Source organism: Perca fluviatilis, chromosome 24 (genome assembly GCF_010015445.1).
Source record: "Perca fluviatilis chromosome 24, GENO_Pfluv_1.0, whole genome shotgun sequence".
Lineage (NCBI taxonomy): Eukaryota > Metazoa > Chordata > Actinopteri > Perciformes > Percidae > Perca > Perca fluviatilis.
Window position 1 is genome coordinate 13,407,661 of NC_053135.1, and position 17,587 is coordinate 13,425,247.

At 40.0% G+C, this 17,587-nt stretch overlaps 1 protein-coding gene across 23 annotated transcripts in view; it reads left to right on the plus strand.

Moving 5' to 3' along the window:
• The window catches only part of dmd (dystrophin), a 470,394-nt gene that overhangs the window by 191,450 nt on the left and 261,357 nt on the right, over window positions 1-17,587 (plus strand). For all 23 annotated transcript variants that reach the window (XM_039793561.1, XM_039793552.1, XM_039793539.1 and 20 more), the window contains 3 exons: window positions 1,518-1,699; window positions 3,861-4,011; window positions 9,825-9,944. In XM_039793561.1, the coding sequence (XP_039649495.1) occupies window positions 1,518-1,699; window positions 3,861-4,011; window positions 9,825-9,944 (453 nt within the window). The remainder of the gene's footprint in view (window positions 1-1,517; window positions 1,700-3,860; window positions 4,012-9,824; window positions 9,945-17,587) is intronic.

The window sequence follows — 17,587 nt, forward strand, 5'->3', positions numbered from 1 at the left end:
GTGGTGTCGGTTTTCATTAGTCAAAGTTTTTTTTTGTTACTCTGTAACGGATGGGATTTGTAACGTAGCGAAATACAATACTTCACTCAAAACGTAATCAAGTACATTTAAAATTACAGATTTAAAAAATTACAAAGAAAAAAAAAACTACGCAACAAAAGTAATCGTAACGCCTTCATTCTTACCACCTCTGAAATTGGCAACGCAATTCGGCACTGGCAAGCCTGTGGCAGGTTAAAGGACAGTGGCAGGTGAGAGGCACTCATTCAGCACCCGGCGAGAAGCTGCTGAGCTGAGCAGAACCACCATGGCAATCTGTTGGCAATTGAGAGACGCCAATTTGCTTTCAACAGTTGGGGCTAGATTTCCAGGGAAAACCCACAGGAGAAGTTTTAATTTGTCAGGACAGGTTAGCTTCTGTTAGTGGCTTTTAGTTTTTTTTTTGTTGAGCTCTACTTTTTTGTTTTTTATTAAATTATATTAAATAATTATTCTGCCAAGGAGGTTATGATTTAGCTTTTGTTTTGAAACAAAAATGATAAAAAAACATTCTAATTATAGCCATAGTTTAATAACAGCTATAATAATGAAAAACAAATCCATTGTTTATTTTTCACTATTTCGTGACATCTAAGCAGCAGCAGAGTAGTCTGTCTTGCCGGATGTAAAATGCTGGGATAAAGCCTGACATCCAGCATGTCTCTCACGGCTATTTACACTGAATTTGCGGACAGATTGCCACTGTGGTGCCACTCAGCTCGGCAGATCCTACGTAGGTGCCAAACGAGTGCCACACGCTTGCCAATGTCCTGAAACCTGCCACAGGCTTGCCACTGCGGTGCTGCTCACTTGTCAATGTCCTGACATCTGCCTGACACCTCTCTGACGCCTGCCACAAGCTTGCCACTGAGGTGCCAGTGCTACTCTTAGGATCTCTGCCTTTTTCAAATAGTAACTGGAATTGTTGGAATTGTTGGGGCTTTGTAAAATATAGAGTGTGGTCTAGACCTACTCTATCTGTAAAGTGTCTCGAGATAACTTATGTTATGATTTGATACTATAAATAAAATTGAATTGAATTGAATTGAATTAAGATAAGTCTCCCCTAGGTAGTAAAAGATTCTTGTGTTTTCAACTTTTTTAGGTCTACGTGCAGAGCTGCTATAGCACTGTGCAGCAGTTTAAGCTACCTGTAAGTGTTGAATGAACTGTGATGAATCTGGACTTACAGGACCACTGGCTTCCTATTGAATTTAGGCTCTCAACATTAAATTAACCCTGACCATTTTGCTGTGTGAGACCCTAGAAGGATCATATAAGAGTCAACTGCTCTGAGGAAATAGATTAAGCACTAAGTTGAGAGGTGGAAAGCTATTTTGAGAGAAGTTAAAGTCAATGAGGGTCATTTAATGGGAGTAGTGATGTGAGACACCCCTCTTTTTTTGGAGGGGTAATTAGGCAAAATGAGTGGAATCATTGTGAATATGTGTAAAATCTTTTGTTCTGTCTCTCACCAGGGGTACATGGTGGAGCTGACCACCCACCAAGGCAGCGTGGGGCGGGTCCTCCGGGCTGGCGCCGCCCTGCTGGGGGAGGGGAACCTGAGTGAAGAGGAGGACTCTGAAGTCAGGGAGCAGATGAACCTCCTGAATTCCCGGTGGGAGCACCTGAGAGTGGCTAGCATGGAGAGACAGAGCAGGTAGAAACATTCTGTCAACATTTTTTGTAGGTTAGACATTCTGTTGGTTGAGACCGACATATCTCAAAAACTGCTGGATGGATTGACAAGGAATTTGGTACAAATATTCATGTTTCTATCAGGATTGATTATGGCAACTTTGATCATGATCATGTCAAAATTTTGGATTTGTCCAATACTTTGGTTTATGACTAAATACATGCAAAACTAATGACATTTCCATCAACTTCAGCTACCCTTTGTGTTTAGTGCTAATCAGCAAATGTTAGCATGCTATCACATTCAAATCAGATGGTGAACATTGTAAATTGACCCTGCTAAACATCAGCATGTTAGCATTGTCATTGTGAGCATGTTGACATGCTGGTGTTAGCATTTAGTTCAAAGCACCACTCTGCCTAGCAGGCTGTCAACTCTTAGTCTTATTTATTGAATAGAGAGTTTATCACAATCTGAGAAATTTATGTATTCCAAATATATGATGACATAGGGACCTATCTTGCACTCAGCGCAATTTCCTTTGTACACCGACGCATGTATCATTCCTATTTTGCAACCGACGCACAGCAGACTTTTCCCTCCACAGATGAATGTTGGTAAATTAGGGAATGTATTTGCGCTCCCGGGGGCGGTTCAGTGAAAAGAGGAGGCGTGCTCAGGCGCAAACGTTCCCTGGTGCTATTTTGCAGTTTCAGAAAACAATTCCGCCACAGACCAGGAAAAACCTAGTCTGAGGTCAGTGGGGCGTTATTTAGATGCTATTTTAGGGGTGCATGCATGGCCATAATGTAGCGTACACTTTGCTTCTCTCATCTACACGGACGCAGCAGTTCCCATTTTTGCAGACCATACATAATTACAAGGAAAAATATTACTGAAAATGCGCTTCAGGTGTTTGGATAGGTCAGGAGGCACTTCACAGCACAGTCCTCAAAAAGTCGCAGCATTCTTTGTGGCTTGTTGTGTTTTACACAACATTTCCATGAATCATGGATGTGTTGATGACATAACTGAGGAAATATTAGAGGACTTAAGGAGACGTGATGTTGAACTACGGCGGGTTTGGACACTCTGGCGGGATCTGGTCCAGGAGTGGCAATGCGGGATGCGCTCCTGGTGGAGCGGGTGGACAGAGATGGAGTGGGGGGAGGAGGAAGGGGCACAACAGAAGCAGGTGGTGCGTTTGGAGGCCCACACTCCATGGCTGCAGCAATCCTCTCCAGACTTGAGGAGATGCGCCCCCGAGAGTCCGCAGCAACATCGCCACCCGGTCAAGACGGGCTTTTATTACTTTGCCGCATCCCGGACAGCTTCCGCTGGCATGCGCCAGGCAAATCCGCTGTCATAATAGCAATCCGCCATGGATTCTCTGATTGGTTTATTGCATGTTACGCCCAAACCACACCTAGCTACTTCAGACCAACCCATTTTAGATTTGCGTCGGGCGCAAGAGTCATTTATCCCGCCGGTATAATAGCAACAGCGCCCGAGATCCGCCCACAAAGCTACTTGTGTTTCACAATTTATACTTGCGTTTCAGATCTTTAAAATAGGGCCCATAGAGTCAAAGGTCTGTAAGACAGATTTTGGAATATAAACCAGGAGACATTGAAAAAGGTCAAAGAACTCAGGGAGAAGTGTGACACAATGTATTCGCCCAATGAGAAATGTAGATAGTTTTACATGCTTCTTTTCAATTTTAATTTAGGGCTATGAATACATTTTCATCTCTTTTTACACAATGAAGATCCCTACAGCAGCCAACATTCATGGATACAAAGAAAAGCAGCCTTTCTAATTATGGTGAATCCAATGATAACTGACATCGAGCCAAATTTAATTAACTGTTCAGCTATCTTCGTTGATAATCTTGTTGATTCAAGCACAAAGCTGTGCAGACATGGCTGGACTACCAAATACCACTTAGACAATACAGCAAAGATCTATTCTTAAGCAGGGGTAAATATAAGAACAGGATAGGTGGCTTTTATTATTCTCACAATTAAATCAGCAGTAGTCACTGTTTGGGGGATCAGCGTGTTTAACTAGAACTTCATCTGCCCTTCTGAACTGTTCCTGAGCTAGAGTCTTTTTGATGAGGGCCGACCCACACAGTATCAACATTCAATTGACAGCTCACTGAACTGTCTCTCACCCCCAGACTCCATGAGGTCCTGATGGACCTGCAGCACCAGCAGTTGCAGCAGCTCACAAATTGGTTGGATGTAACGGAGGCACGGATTAAGAGGATGGGGGCCCAACCACTGGGTCCTGACCTAGAGGACGTCAAGCACCAAGTTGAAGAGCACAAGGTTGGCAGCTGCTGACCTGAGCCCTGTCTTTCAATTGTGGCCTAGCAAATCAAGTTTAACGTGATATTATCAAGCTAAAATGTTTATTGATTGTTTGCCAAACTTTATACCCCTTAGTTGCAATTGCTGAGCCTATCAAACTTCCCTTTTTTTACAGGACACATATGCAGTTTACAATGTACAGTGGCAGATTTACGTCAGAATTCTATGTAATTTATTAAACAAATGGTGGCTAATTTAAGACAGAAGTAGAAAAAATCAGGCTTTAATTTCTTTTGTCGGCTCTTTTATCAGCTCTAACTAGCCAGCAATTTAATCTAACATTAGGGTACTCGATTGATTAAAAACTCTGTCTCCTGAGGCTTTTAAATATGCACTTGATGGCTACATACAAGATATTATGCTAAAAAAACAGAGTCTAAAGCTAACAGGCAAAAAGTCATTTTTTTTTTATTTGCAACAAAAAAAAAAAGTTAGTTGAAAATAACCAGTATATTGCATGGGTAATGTTGGCTGTATTTGCTGGAATGCAAACTTCCCCAAATCCAATAAAGAGTGGGATAGAGCTGCTAAACCTTAGCCTAAACTAGGTTTTTAAACATAGATGTGTGAGGTTCTCACTTGCCTTATAAGAAATGTGAAAAGCAATTTGTTAAAGGTGAGAATTCACATTTACACTAACGACAGGTAAGCTGATACTTACGCTCCTGTTTATTGCTTGACCCCATCTATTCCATGTGTTTTCATGCAGATAGAATGAGAGCCTGTTGACATGTAATAACTACCAGGCAGATGATGTGACAGTCAGTCTTGTATAAAGTACTTGAAAGCAATACTTGGGTAAAAGTACAAGTATCTTAGCAGACAATGACTTTGGTAGAAGTTAAAGTCTCCTTTTAGAATATTACTTGAGTAAAAGTCTTAGAGGATATATCAGAATAGGTTTAAAAAAACCACCTTATTTTTGTTGTACTGCACATAGAGATGCGAAGTCCCTCCCCTTCCGGTGGACCTCATGGGACCTTAATTCAGAATAAATATGAACGGTAGTGAACGGGGAGAGGCAAATTATGTTTTGATCCTGTTTGAATTGAGCCATGGATTACAAATATGATGTTCATTCAATTTAAAAGATGATTTTTCAACCGAAGAAAGTCTGAGTTAGCCACTTAGTTTTGTGTGAAACCGCTCAGATCTCTCGTCTCACACAATTTACGTCACCTAGCTTGATGCTCAACTTGTTCGCTAGCTAGCTAGCTTAGCTCTGTTCTGCAACACATCTAACATTATCTTACCTGATATGTTTTATCCAGTGAAGTGTTTTCAGCAGATAAGGAAAAGAACAAGCAAGATCATCTGCTCATTTGAGTAAAGTTACATCCCGGATACGATACACACAGACATTGTAGCTTCAGCGAGACGTCTTCCATGCGACTATGAAGTATGTAGTCTTTCTAATTACGTATTTTCACAGTCTTATACTTCAACAGTTTCACAATAAACTGAGACTTTCTTGACCTTAAATGTGTAATTCATGGCTCAATTCAAACCGGACCAAAAAATAATTATTGTCCCTCCATTGACTCCCGTTCATATTTTTTCCGAAAAAGATAGGTCCCATGGACCGGACGTAAATGGGCGTGACTTCGGCTCGCTATTGCTGCAGCTCCTCTTTTCACCCTGTGTGTTGAGCTCTCTGCTTTAGCGAGTGAGAAGTGAGGCATCTCACCAAACCTTTACCAAACCTGCTTTTTTCCAGTGTAACAAATTTCTTCAGATTTTATTTTGTAGTAACGAGTAACTAAGATGCTTAGGGGAAATGTAATGGAGTAAAAGTAAAAAATTCCGGAAATATAAATAACGAAGTACAGTACAGACGTGGAAATTCTACTTAAGTACAGTAGCGAAGTATTTGTACTTTGTTACATTACAATACTGGTGACAGTGGGCAAATATGCATAAAAGACTCCTTATCGTACCTACCAGCCCCCAACCCTGCTGGTCTTTTAAGTGATGTTGGTTTAGTCAACTGTTGATTGAAACCTTTCCCCCATACTTCAGTATTTTTCATGTTGGAGATGAGAGGCCAGGCAAGCCCTAGACTTTTGGGAGCCCTAAGCAGAATTTGGTTTGGCGACACTCCACATTGTTACCACTTCACATGGCACTAAACCACCATTGGTTTTGTAAATATTAGTTTAAACACTCATAATGCACACTATACATGTAAAGACTAAAGTAAGAGCAATTAGAAGCAACTTTATCTTAAAATAGACTGCACAAAAACAGTATTTGTCTTTTACCCCCTAACACTATGAATGGTTCTCCTCATGGCCTTTTGCTTAATCTGGTTAAAGTGTTACATTCTCATAGAAAAAGGCTACATTTCACCTGTCTTCGTTTGTCAGAATGTAGAAAAGATAAGACACAACCAAAAGCTATGATACACAAGGTAAAGAACATACACTTATTATTAATAACTAATATTGTGTAAAGTCTGTGCTCATACTGGCTGAAGATCCAGCATCTCCTGACAAACTTGAATCAAAACTTGTGCCTGTAAATGATAGATAACAATAATATTATTAATTTTATCAGCTGCAACAGACCCATTCAAACTGGCTCCCTCAGATTTCCCTTTATACATTTTCAAATATAAAATACTATTTATACTATGGCTTGACTGAATACTTTGTAGTTATTATTTACTGAGAGATGTGCATCCATATTGCCCAGAATGCCCAGCTAATCAATGTTTTAAATTTAATATTTAATCAATAGTTAATGTCAATCCATTGCATTCCATCTTGCATATAGTCCAGAGTTTCAATTAATGTAAACCTTGACTCGGAAACTAGATAATTGTCTCATTTTAAAATGAATAGTGCATGTCCAGGGATGTAGCATTTCTGCAGGCAGGGTGTTCCAGGGGTTTGGTGCTGATATAGAGCTGTGTATCATCGGCGTAGGAGTGGAAACTGAGACCATGTTGCCTGATAATCTGACCAAGGGGAAGTATGTAGATGGTGAAGAGCATGGGTCCAAGCAAAGAGCCTTGAGGCACGCCTTGGTTGATGGGAGCTGGATCGGAGCGGAGTTGTTAATGGTGACAAATTGCTTCCTGTGTGAGAGGTAAGACTGAAACCAGTAGAGAGCTGTGCCAGAGTGTGACGAACGCCCTGTCACTTTTGGATGTCACATGGTAAACCTACACAGGTCACCAAGCACCCAGACAATTAATTTGCAGTCACACTTTTATACATATCATTCAGTAAAACACTGTTGGAAAAAAACACCACATTACATTAGTTTAGTTTAGTCAGTTCAGTTTATTCATTTAAGTCATTTCTATTTTACAACGAACTATGTTACTTAACCATTATTTTGAATTCTCTCTCCTCTCCTCTGCAGTCTCTGTACTACGATATGGTCTAAATCCTGACTGAAGGGGTTCATAGAGCTCATGGTTGGATATATGCTGATGCAACTGCTTTTTCCCGTATTTTACTTAGGAATGGAAGGTTGGAGATTGGCCTGTAGTTGTTTGCATCCTCCGTATCTGAACCTGGCTTCTTGAGGATAGGGGTGACTGAGGCAGTTTAAAGTAGTTAGGTACTACGCCAGATTCCAAGAAGCAGTTGATAACATCCACCATGATGGGACACAGGACAGGCAGACATGCTTTGACCAGGGCTGTAGGCATTGGATCCAGGGAGCTGCAAGCTTCTGGATGTAAACATAGCCGGGTGGGGTGGCTTGGTTTAGTGTCATGTAATCCTCTTTATTTTGCCAGGTTTCAGTTAAGCAGAGAAAGTCTATTTTCTTTTCTGTAATGATGTCATGCTTGTTGTTAATGGAGCAGGCATTTTGCAGCATAACTTAAGCAGTATTTTTTGTGGATGCTGAGCACGAGGGGGTGGGAGGAATGACACTGTCAACACATACTAAAGGTCTCCGGTTACCAGACTGCATGTGTGGTTTGTTGTGATGTTCAGCTCCTACTTGAGGTCCTGGTAGATGATGGAGCCCAGGAAGCAGAAGTACTCCACAGTGTTGACTGTGTTTTTGAGTACCTATTTTACCACTGCAGATACCAACATTGACAACTCAAAAACATTTTAGTCCAGTTTTAGTCAATGAAGTCATTACATTTAAGTTAACCTTAAGTCATTACTTTTAGTAAAAAAATTTTCTCCTTAAATGTTTTCAGCTATTTTTTTTATTTAGTCCTGTGGCAAATTTCCTATCAGATTCTATTTAACATTTCAGTTAATTTAGTCTTGCCAAAATCAATGGTTTTGTAATTTTAGGCAAACTGATTTAACATAGATTTTATCTGATATATCTCATCATTATCTGATGACAACACAGGTGCCTACAGACACTTCACCTGTACAACTGACTTTAGCAGTTTACATAACAGACACCTACGTAGATGTCCTACTGTAATTACAGATGTGGGAAATAAGCACAGGCACTCAAGTGTCCTGCTGTTATACAGACGTGAACTGGAAAATGGGCTCTGATTGGCTAAATTACCACCAATCATATATTGCTGTACAATTTTACGCCAAGAGTGAGGACAGACACCAAACACAACGTGCTGACATTCACTTGGAAATCATAGGTTTGCCAAAGAAATAAACATAGCAGACTCACAATGTTTTTGCAACCATTTCCCCTGCTGCACACTAGAAACTAATTTTGACTGGGATTGCAACCATTGGAGAAAACATTTTGAGAAAATGGAGGCTTTCAGAGAAGCTTTGAAAATGGAATCCTGTTGCCAGCAGTGAGGGGAATAAGCAATTTGGTAGTTTTTAGTGAAGGCTCTTGTTTCAGTACTGTGTGTACACAGATTGAAAAATGGAAACTCGTAAAAACTGGAGAGTTTCTCACTGACAAACCTCTAATAAAATGTGGCTGTGGTTTGCTTTTATAGCTATAGACAAAAGTTTGTACTTCGTCTCTTCTATAAATTCAGGGTTTACAATAACATTTATTTATTGTGCCAATCCTAATTCTAAAGATCCTAATTCAAATTTGTCCATTTTCTAGACTAAACAACAATAAACATTAATCTATTTAAAGAAAAACCTATTCCACTGATTAAACTATGAGAAAAGAATACATTTTCTAAAGAAATTGTACATGTGCGCTGCTGAAATGCTGTTATTACATCTCAATTAAAATACTGAAAGTCGCAGTAAAAAAATAATTTAAAAGGCAGTTTAAATTGAAGGGCTGGATTAAGTGTCAATTTAAGTGTGGACCGTGAACAAAGTTGAATCATCAGTTTAAATAAGTGCCGAAAGAAGATTAAGTTGAAGCACTAAAAGGATTTGAAATGTCCAGTGCAAGTGATAAATTCATCTGGAAGACTCAGTTGAACATCTAATTTAAATTAGTGTGTTTGTCTTTTGAAGAGCTGGAGCTTTAAGCTTGAGAATTAAGTTATATATATAATAAAGGGGTGAAAGAGGAGATGTAAAGGTCTAAAGATGGGCGGAATTTTCAAACTTTGAAATACTCTTAAAATGGGCTAAAAAGTTGACATTTAAAAAGTATAAAATATGTCAAAAATCTCAATAGTCTAGATGTCCAAATGAGTTGAACATTTTAAAGTTCGAAATATGATAACCTAAATATCTGCCACAAAAAGAAACTTTCAATCCATAGTGATTACTGGTAACGGTTCTCTTTACCACCCGTGTTTACATTGCTTTGTTTCTGAAGTCCTGTGGTCTTGCTGCCAGCCACATTTTGTCATTAAGTCACCATCAGAAAACTGTGGGTGTGTTCCTGTGTTGCAGCTCCTCCAGGAGGACCTGGAGCTGGAGCAGGTGAGGGTGAACTCTCTCACCCACATGGTGGTAGTGGTGGACGAGACCAACGGAGACAGCGCCACTGCTGTTTTGGAGAGCAAACTTCAGGTAAGGACACACATTGTCACCAACACTGAAATCTGTATTAAAGATGCACACACTTTGCCGATCACACAGAGCGTTGGGAAAATTTCGTAGGAAGACAAATACCTTGTGGGCTAATTTTCATCTCTTTAAAAAAAAAAAATCTCAATTTCCCTCTCAGTGGGCTCAGAATACTCCTGTTGTTGTTTCTCGGGGAAATAGATTGAATGGGAGATAGTTTTGTCTTTGGTTTTGCGCAGTAATTAGATCTTGCCACCAAGATGTGCTTGTTCTGTATGTGTGTGTTGCAGCTTTCTGCTAATTTTGTTTACTCTATAAGTTATCATCACACAGACTCTAGCCAGGAGACAGACTTTGCTGCCTGTTTGTACAGCTAATTCTCCTCGCTTGTCTTAGTGTCTGATGTGTGGGCCTTAGTTCCCCTTGTTAACTCCCATACACTGCAAACAATAAAGCTGAAATCTATTAAAACAACAACTGCTGATTTCCACTGCTTTCTAATACACTAGCCTGAATTGCAGCATGCTGCTCCAAGTTGAAGCACCGTACACTATTACTGTCTTGGTCCAGGATTTAGGTGTTGAAAAGTATCTTACTCTGAAATTGATTGGCCGAGCTGTTGATACTAAAATGTTGGATAAACAAGAAGAGCAGCTTCTGTACTACTAAATCACTTCCCAACAAGCTGCAGTTCTGCTATACTGACCTCTGACATGCTGTAGTGTAGAAAAGATCCTGTTATGCTCTTGGCTCAATAAATAATTGTTGAATTAAGGATTTAGCTTGGTGAGTTTAAATTAGAGCTGGTTGTGAAAGTTGCAGTGAGGTTTTTCCTTCTTTTAAAAACATGTACCGCCTTTGACTCCAGTACAGTTTTTCCTGCTTCCAACGTTAAATCAAATTTGACATGATTGCTTGATATACAAAACTACCTTTTCTTCACTTTCCTGGAGCACAAACGGATAATTGAAAGCAACATCGCGACTGTTGTGTGGAATAAGGTTGGGGAGGAAAAGGTGCTTCGTAACACTGTCTTTTCAGTGTCTATTATTTCGCTAAGAGTAAACTCAATAAAAAGTAATTTGCCAACACTAAATAGGCTATCAAACAAAAGCTGGACACTAAATTGTATTAAATTGCTGTGAGCTGTAGCCTACATTCACCACAACAGAGTCAGAACATAATGTAATCTGAGATTATTTCTTCACAGCACTGTGCAATGCGAGAAAATCTCAGAGCTGAACCAGGCAGACACAGCCATTTTCTTCATACTCACCCTGGTGTCGGGTTTATTAAGTCTACTGCTAACTTACAACACTAATAACATTACTGTCGCCAAAATACCCCGAGAATCAAATCCCCTACTTCACCGTTAACCATCAAGCCACTAAACCTGTATGGAAATTAACACATTTGCTGAAGTGTTACATTTATTAACGATCATACGACACAAGACAATACCGTCTCTCTCTCTCTCTCTCTCTCTCTCTCTCTCTCTCTCTCTCTCTCTCTCTCTCTCTCTCTCTCTCTCTCTCTGCACACACACACACACACACACAAACAGTCCGGTTCTGGTGGTTGATTAACGCATATAGGTGCTGATTAGCTCTCAAAAACGGGCCTGGTGGGTAGCACACTGCCATGAGTCCACGAGGCTAATGTCTGATTACTCCACAATTTCATTGTGATATTTGTGATTACCTTCTGAATCTGTAGCGTTCTCTGTCAGGTAAAAGTACAATGTTTTCCTCTGATGTAGACGTACTGTAGCCTATACTGTATGTCAGTAGTAGGCTATACAGTGGAGTTGCATATTAACTGGTTTGGGGTCCTTCTGTTAAGTAATTTTGGGTTACAATTTGATTTTGAAGAATTCTACAAGCAGCAATACCACAGGCCAAGCAATCGCGCGTTCCAAACAGGCACATTTTCAACATGCACTGTACTTGTACTATCAAAGACACAAGGCTGTTGCGAGTATGTTGTATTCAGTATATTAAGCAATTACAATGCAGAATACATGTTGGTTGTGCTGCATGCAAAGTATAATTACACAACAACATCAATAACATCATTATAAACCTAATTCAACTTTGTGCTTGACTTTCTGGAGGTTTGCTGGCGTTTTTATCCTGCATTGCGGTTTATTACTAAATACAAGAGAGATAAATAGATGAGAGAGAACAGTGTGTGTCCGAATGTACAAATGCAAATAGAAAGTGCCTTCCCTGTTTTTCCCTGCTGTTGAACTGTCACTTGATTAATTACAGGCCATTCATTTTAAGATTAACCTGCTGAGTGTCTCTCTCCTAGTCTGTCTTCACCCTCTTGCTTGTCTTTCACTTTTCTGCATCTCATTGTCTTTTCATTTCCTTTCCTCCCTCACTGCCCTCTCTTCTCTCTGTCACTCTGATGACTTTGTTCTGTGAACACACAGTGGGTTTTGTCTATGCCAGTTAAATGGAACAGAAAAGTGTCTCTCCCATTTTACTCAGCTAACAGCCAGCTGCCAATACAATGGAGTCCGGAAAACAAACTTTTACAGCTGACAGCCTGTGTGTTTCTGTGTGTGTGTGTGTGTGTGTATGTGTGTGTGTGTGTGTGTGTGTGTTGTGTGTGTGTGTGTGTGTGTGTGTGTGTGTGTGTGTGTGTGTGTGTGTGTGTGAGCATGCGTAACATGCTTTAATACATTGACTGTCTTCAGAGCTGTAGGCTGGATCAAGTAAAATAACTATGACATACCAAATAAGGCCAAAAGACAGGAAAGAGCAAATTGAAAATTTAGTGTTGAAATTAAGATTCCACAGAATTTATAGCAGCTTCTCTCCCATTGTGTTTAAATGGGTGAATGAGAAACAGAAACAGCAGAAACTTTGAAAAAAGTGACAAAAGTGTCGAAAAAGCAGACCAAAACGTTGGAATTTCTTTTACATTTTGACCCAGAAAAACAAAAAGTTGCAGGTCGACGGGGAAGACAACACAAGGGTTAAGAAATGGTGTCTATTATACAGATGGAGAGACTGCGCCTGCACTCCTTGCATGACCATGCACTCACTGACGTCACTCACTCAACGCACCTGCCGTTCTCGCTCTAACCTACGCTACTCTCTTCTTCTTCTTCATGGTGTGCAGGTCTGCCTTATGAAGTGTTATGATCTGTATGACCAATTCAATTCTGAGACGAGTAATGATATTTTCTTCTCTACGTTTAAAGCCCACCTTCCTCCCATCACCAACATGTTTTTGTATATTGTAAAGATGCCTTCCTGTTTCACTAATATCCCAATACTGCCATGCCGTTTGTGCATATGTCCTGATGAATGTTTTGACTTCAGTTTTGATAGTGGAACCTGTAGGTCTACATATGTAATCTTAAGTTTGTTTTGCAAGAATATCCACCTTCTCGTTTCCCTCCACACCAACATATATGTTCTTAATTTGCATTCTGTACAATATAAGAAATATTTCATTGATAATATCTGTTTTAAATGATGATATACCTGATCTAATGCTAGATAGTGCTGAAAAACAGATGCAATAACAGTATTAGGTATTTCCTTCTCCTCTATCCACTGTAATGCCAGTAACACTGCCATCAACTCTGTAGTGTATACTGATAAATGGTCTGATAACCTTTTCTTTATTGATGTATCACTCACTGGGATATACACTGCTGCACCTGCACACCCTTTGTCTGTCCATCCAAAACTCATGAAATGTGACTCATTGTGTTCCCAGCATTCTATTAAAATGCTCTTTGCAGGCTGTGAATCACAATGCCCCTGGAGATTAACCCGGTATGCCAGCATTCAATGACCAATGGGAGAGATGTCTTATTCTTAAAGGCATCTCTCCCATTTCCACCTGCATTTCTGAAACTAGAGAGGTTTGTTTTGTGGCACCACATCACTCCAGTCCTAAAACAACTCCACTGGCTTCCCATCTCCCACCCGATCACCTACAAATCAGATCCACCTCAGCCGGTCTCCCCTCCATCCACAAGTCCAAACTCCGCAGTTTTGGGGACAGAGCCTTCTCCAGGGCAGCTTCCACGCTCTGGACCTCCTTCCCCTAAGAGATCCACACCTCTGAGTCCCTCACCATCTTCCAGTCCCGCCTCAAGACCCATCTCATCATCTCTGCCTATCCGTAGCCCCACGCCCCGCTCCTTTTTCATCTGTGCCTGAAACTTGTTTTGTTTTATTGCTTTGCTTTGCTTTGTTTTGTCTTTGTTCTCTACCTTGCCCTGTAAAGTGACTTTGAGTCCTTGAAAAGCGCTATACAAATTCAATTTATTATTATTATTATTATCATTATTATTATTATTATTATTATTATTAATATTAAAAGACCCACTACGTATCCTTAGGGCATGAACTTGGCATCCAGCTTCTTGAGATGTGATTCTGCTGCTGACATAAAAGCTATACAACCATAATCTAAGACAGGTCTCATGAGTGCCCAAAATATGTTTTTTAGAGATGGTCTACTGGCTCCCCCTTTCATGCCAAAACATTTAGTACACTAATAACCTTTTTACATTTATTCTGAATGTTTCCTATGTGTTCTCCATGTGAACTTTTCATCAAACCATACACCAAGGAATCTAATTGCTTTTACTTGTTCAAGAGGTTGCTCATCCAGTTTTAACGTTATGGGTGCACTTTTAAGCCATCTTGTGAAACAGATAACCTTTCGCCACAGACAGTTTGAATCCCCATCTTCTTGTCCATCCGTGCACTGCAGTTTGAACTTTTCTATTCACAAATGCACAAAGCTCTGTCATCTGCATACAAAGACATCATGATCAACCACAGAGAATATTTATCATAATGTTGAAAAGCAATGGACTACAAACGCTTCCTTGTGGGGTACCATTCTCCGCGACATAAACACTGGAGTATTCTGCACCTACCCTTATTTGTATGTTCCTCTCAAGTAAAAAATCCAAAACCCAATTATATGCTCTACCACCAATTCCCAAAGATTTTTAACTTAATTAGAAGTCCTTCTTTCCAGAACATATCTTATGCCTTTTCCACATCAAATAATACAGCCATCACTACTTCCTTGTTGGTTTGTGCTTTCCTGATTTCTGATAAGCACAACATTGAATCCACTGTATTCCGACCTTTACGGAACCGGCTTTGATATGGAGAAAAAAGAGCTTTACTTTCTAGAAAATGTTATATGGTTTTAGAACAGGCACAATTACTGCTTGTTTCCACACTGATGGAAGTTGACCTGTATCCCAAACCCTGTTAAAACGTTTTAACGCTATGGCTAGTGAGTTCTCTGTTATATGTTCCAACTATTTATAGAATACACCATATTTCCAAGGAGTGCTTTGACGGGCACCAAACATTGCTCTTCTCAGCTCAAACATAGTCTAATGACTACTACTGATACTTCTGCTTTCTACACTATTCTGCGGTTCTTCATTAGGGTTCTGTTTCTACACTGCCTGGCCTCCTCTGAAATATTAGCCATTTTGTCCCCTCTGTTCAACACTGGAATGTCATAATTCCCTCGGATCCCCCCCCATTCTTCTAATCATTCCCCAGACATGTGACAACTGTACTTCTCTTCCAATACTGTTGCAACAGTGCCTCCAAAATGTATGTTTTTGAGTTCTGATTCTTCTCCTTACTATAGCCAGGGCCCTTTTATATTGAATCAAAGCTTCCAAAGAATGTTTTTTTGAGTTGCCTAAATGCTTTATTTCTGCTTTTTATGGCTTTACTACATTCATTATTCCACCAGGGTACATTCTTGGTACGTCTAGCTCCTGCACTTTCTGGAATATTTCCTTTAGCTAATTACCTACTTACTATTACTATATCATCATTACATTTGTTTACATCCAGTTTGCACTTATGTCTTGGAAAGCTTCCCAATTAGCATTTCCTAATTTCCATCTAGGAATTTTCTTTCCCTCTTCAAAATGAATCTTGGTACCTTACAGCATAATGATGCTAAGTAGGTCTTACCAGAATTCCATATACATATACCTGCTATTGCAATGGATACAAAAGTTAGATCAAGTGCTGTTTCTGTATTTTGCGTGTTATTATAGTGTGTGCCTTCCCTATTAACACAGACTAAATTGTGATCATCTATAAATTCTTCAATAACTGTACCATTTGCATCCATGCTATTACTTCCCCATAGTGAGTTATGCAAATCAAAGTGCCCACACCATATTAACTTAACTCATTCCAATCTCTATGAATGTTGCAACTCCTCCCCCTCTACCAGTATCCCTATCTTTCCTTACCTCAGTATATCCCTTTATAATAAAATCCAACTGTGGTTTAAGCCATGTTTCTTGTACATAAAGTACATGTTTCTCTTCAAAATTATCAATATACATTTTTAACTCTTGACCATTCGCTATTAAGCTTCTTGCATTCCACTGAAGTACAATTAACACCATTAAGAAGATCCAGCCCAGGCCTGAGACACTTGGATATCATCAATAAGATTATTTTAAAGTTTCCTAGTGCAGCCCTGTCACATCATTTTCGATTTGCCTTATTCCCTGGGTAACCCTGACCTGCTGCACCTCTTTTGCTTTTTTGCTAACCTCGCATCCACAGTACACTGAACTATGTTCCCCTCCACATTTGCATCACTTCAGCCTTGCCCCCTCTTCACATTTGCCTATTCATGTTCTCCACCACATCTACCACATATCTGCTTTCCCTTGCACACCGCTGCCACATGTCCAAATCTCTGAAACTTAAAGCATCTTAGGGATGGGGGGACATACGGCCTCACATCATAGCACATATATCCAATGAATACGTTATCCGGGAGCCTTTAGTCATCAAAGATAATCAGAACCGAGAGACTATCTGTTTTAATCCCATTCCGGTTTGCTTACAGACGTTTGACCTCACTTATTTTTGCATTTATTACATTTCCTTTGACATCATCACCTGATAATCTTATAAAACTCCCCGGACCAACTTTCTGCTTTTAATTATAGAACCCTGCACTCTCTTATAATCTACTTTATTCATCCGGATTGCTTTCCCTTGTTGTTCTCCATCCTTACATATAATTAATATTGATCCATTTCTCAATATCTTAGCACTCCTTACCTCCCCGATTTCCATTGGTAAGGAAATCGGGGAGAGTTCCATTAGCTAACCTTATCAGATTCCATGAGCCAAACAAATCTTCTTGCACGTTTGACAATCACCTTAAGCTTATCTCTACTTCTTTCTACTACATCTGTTCTCCTCACGCAATCATTATCACTATAATCCGATGTAGCATTTCTGCTCTTTTTGCGTTGATTTCTTCTTACTATAGCCCATTCTCCAGTTTCATAACTTCGTCCATCTCTAACCCGCTTCCTACTCCGTCACTTCTCTCTGCCATCTCTCGTCCAGTCACAGTCCAGTGTTGCCAACTGCCATTCCCCCAGTTCAATGCCGTTGGTCGCTCTCCTCCTATGCTACTCTCGTAACGAGCAACCGACTTTCATGTGAGAAAGCAGAAGCTACTTTTTTATAAAGAAGAACCTGACACTTTTCCTAAAGACATAGGCTAAGTAGGCTATGTCTGGGACGTTGTGGGTTGTGGGTCCATCCACTTTTTTGCACTCCTTTTAATGCGCTTTACTGTAACATTACATT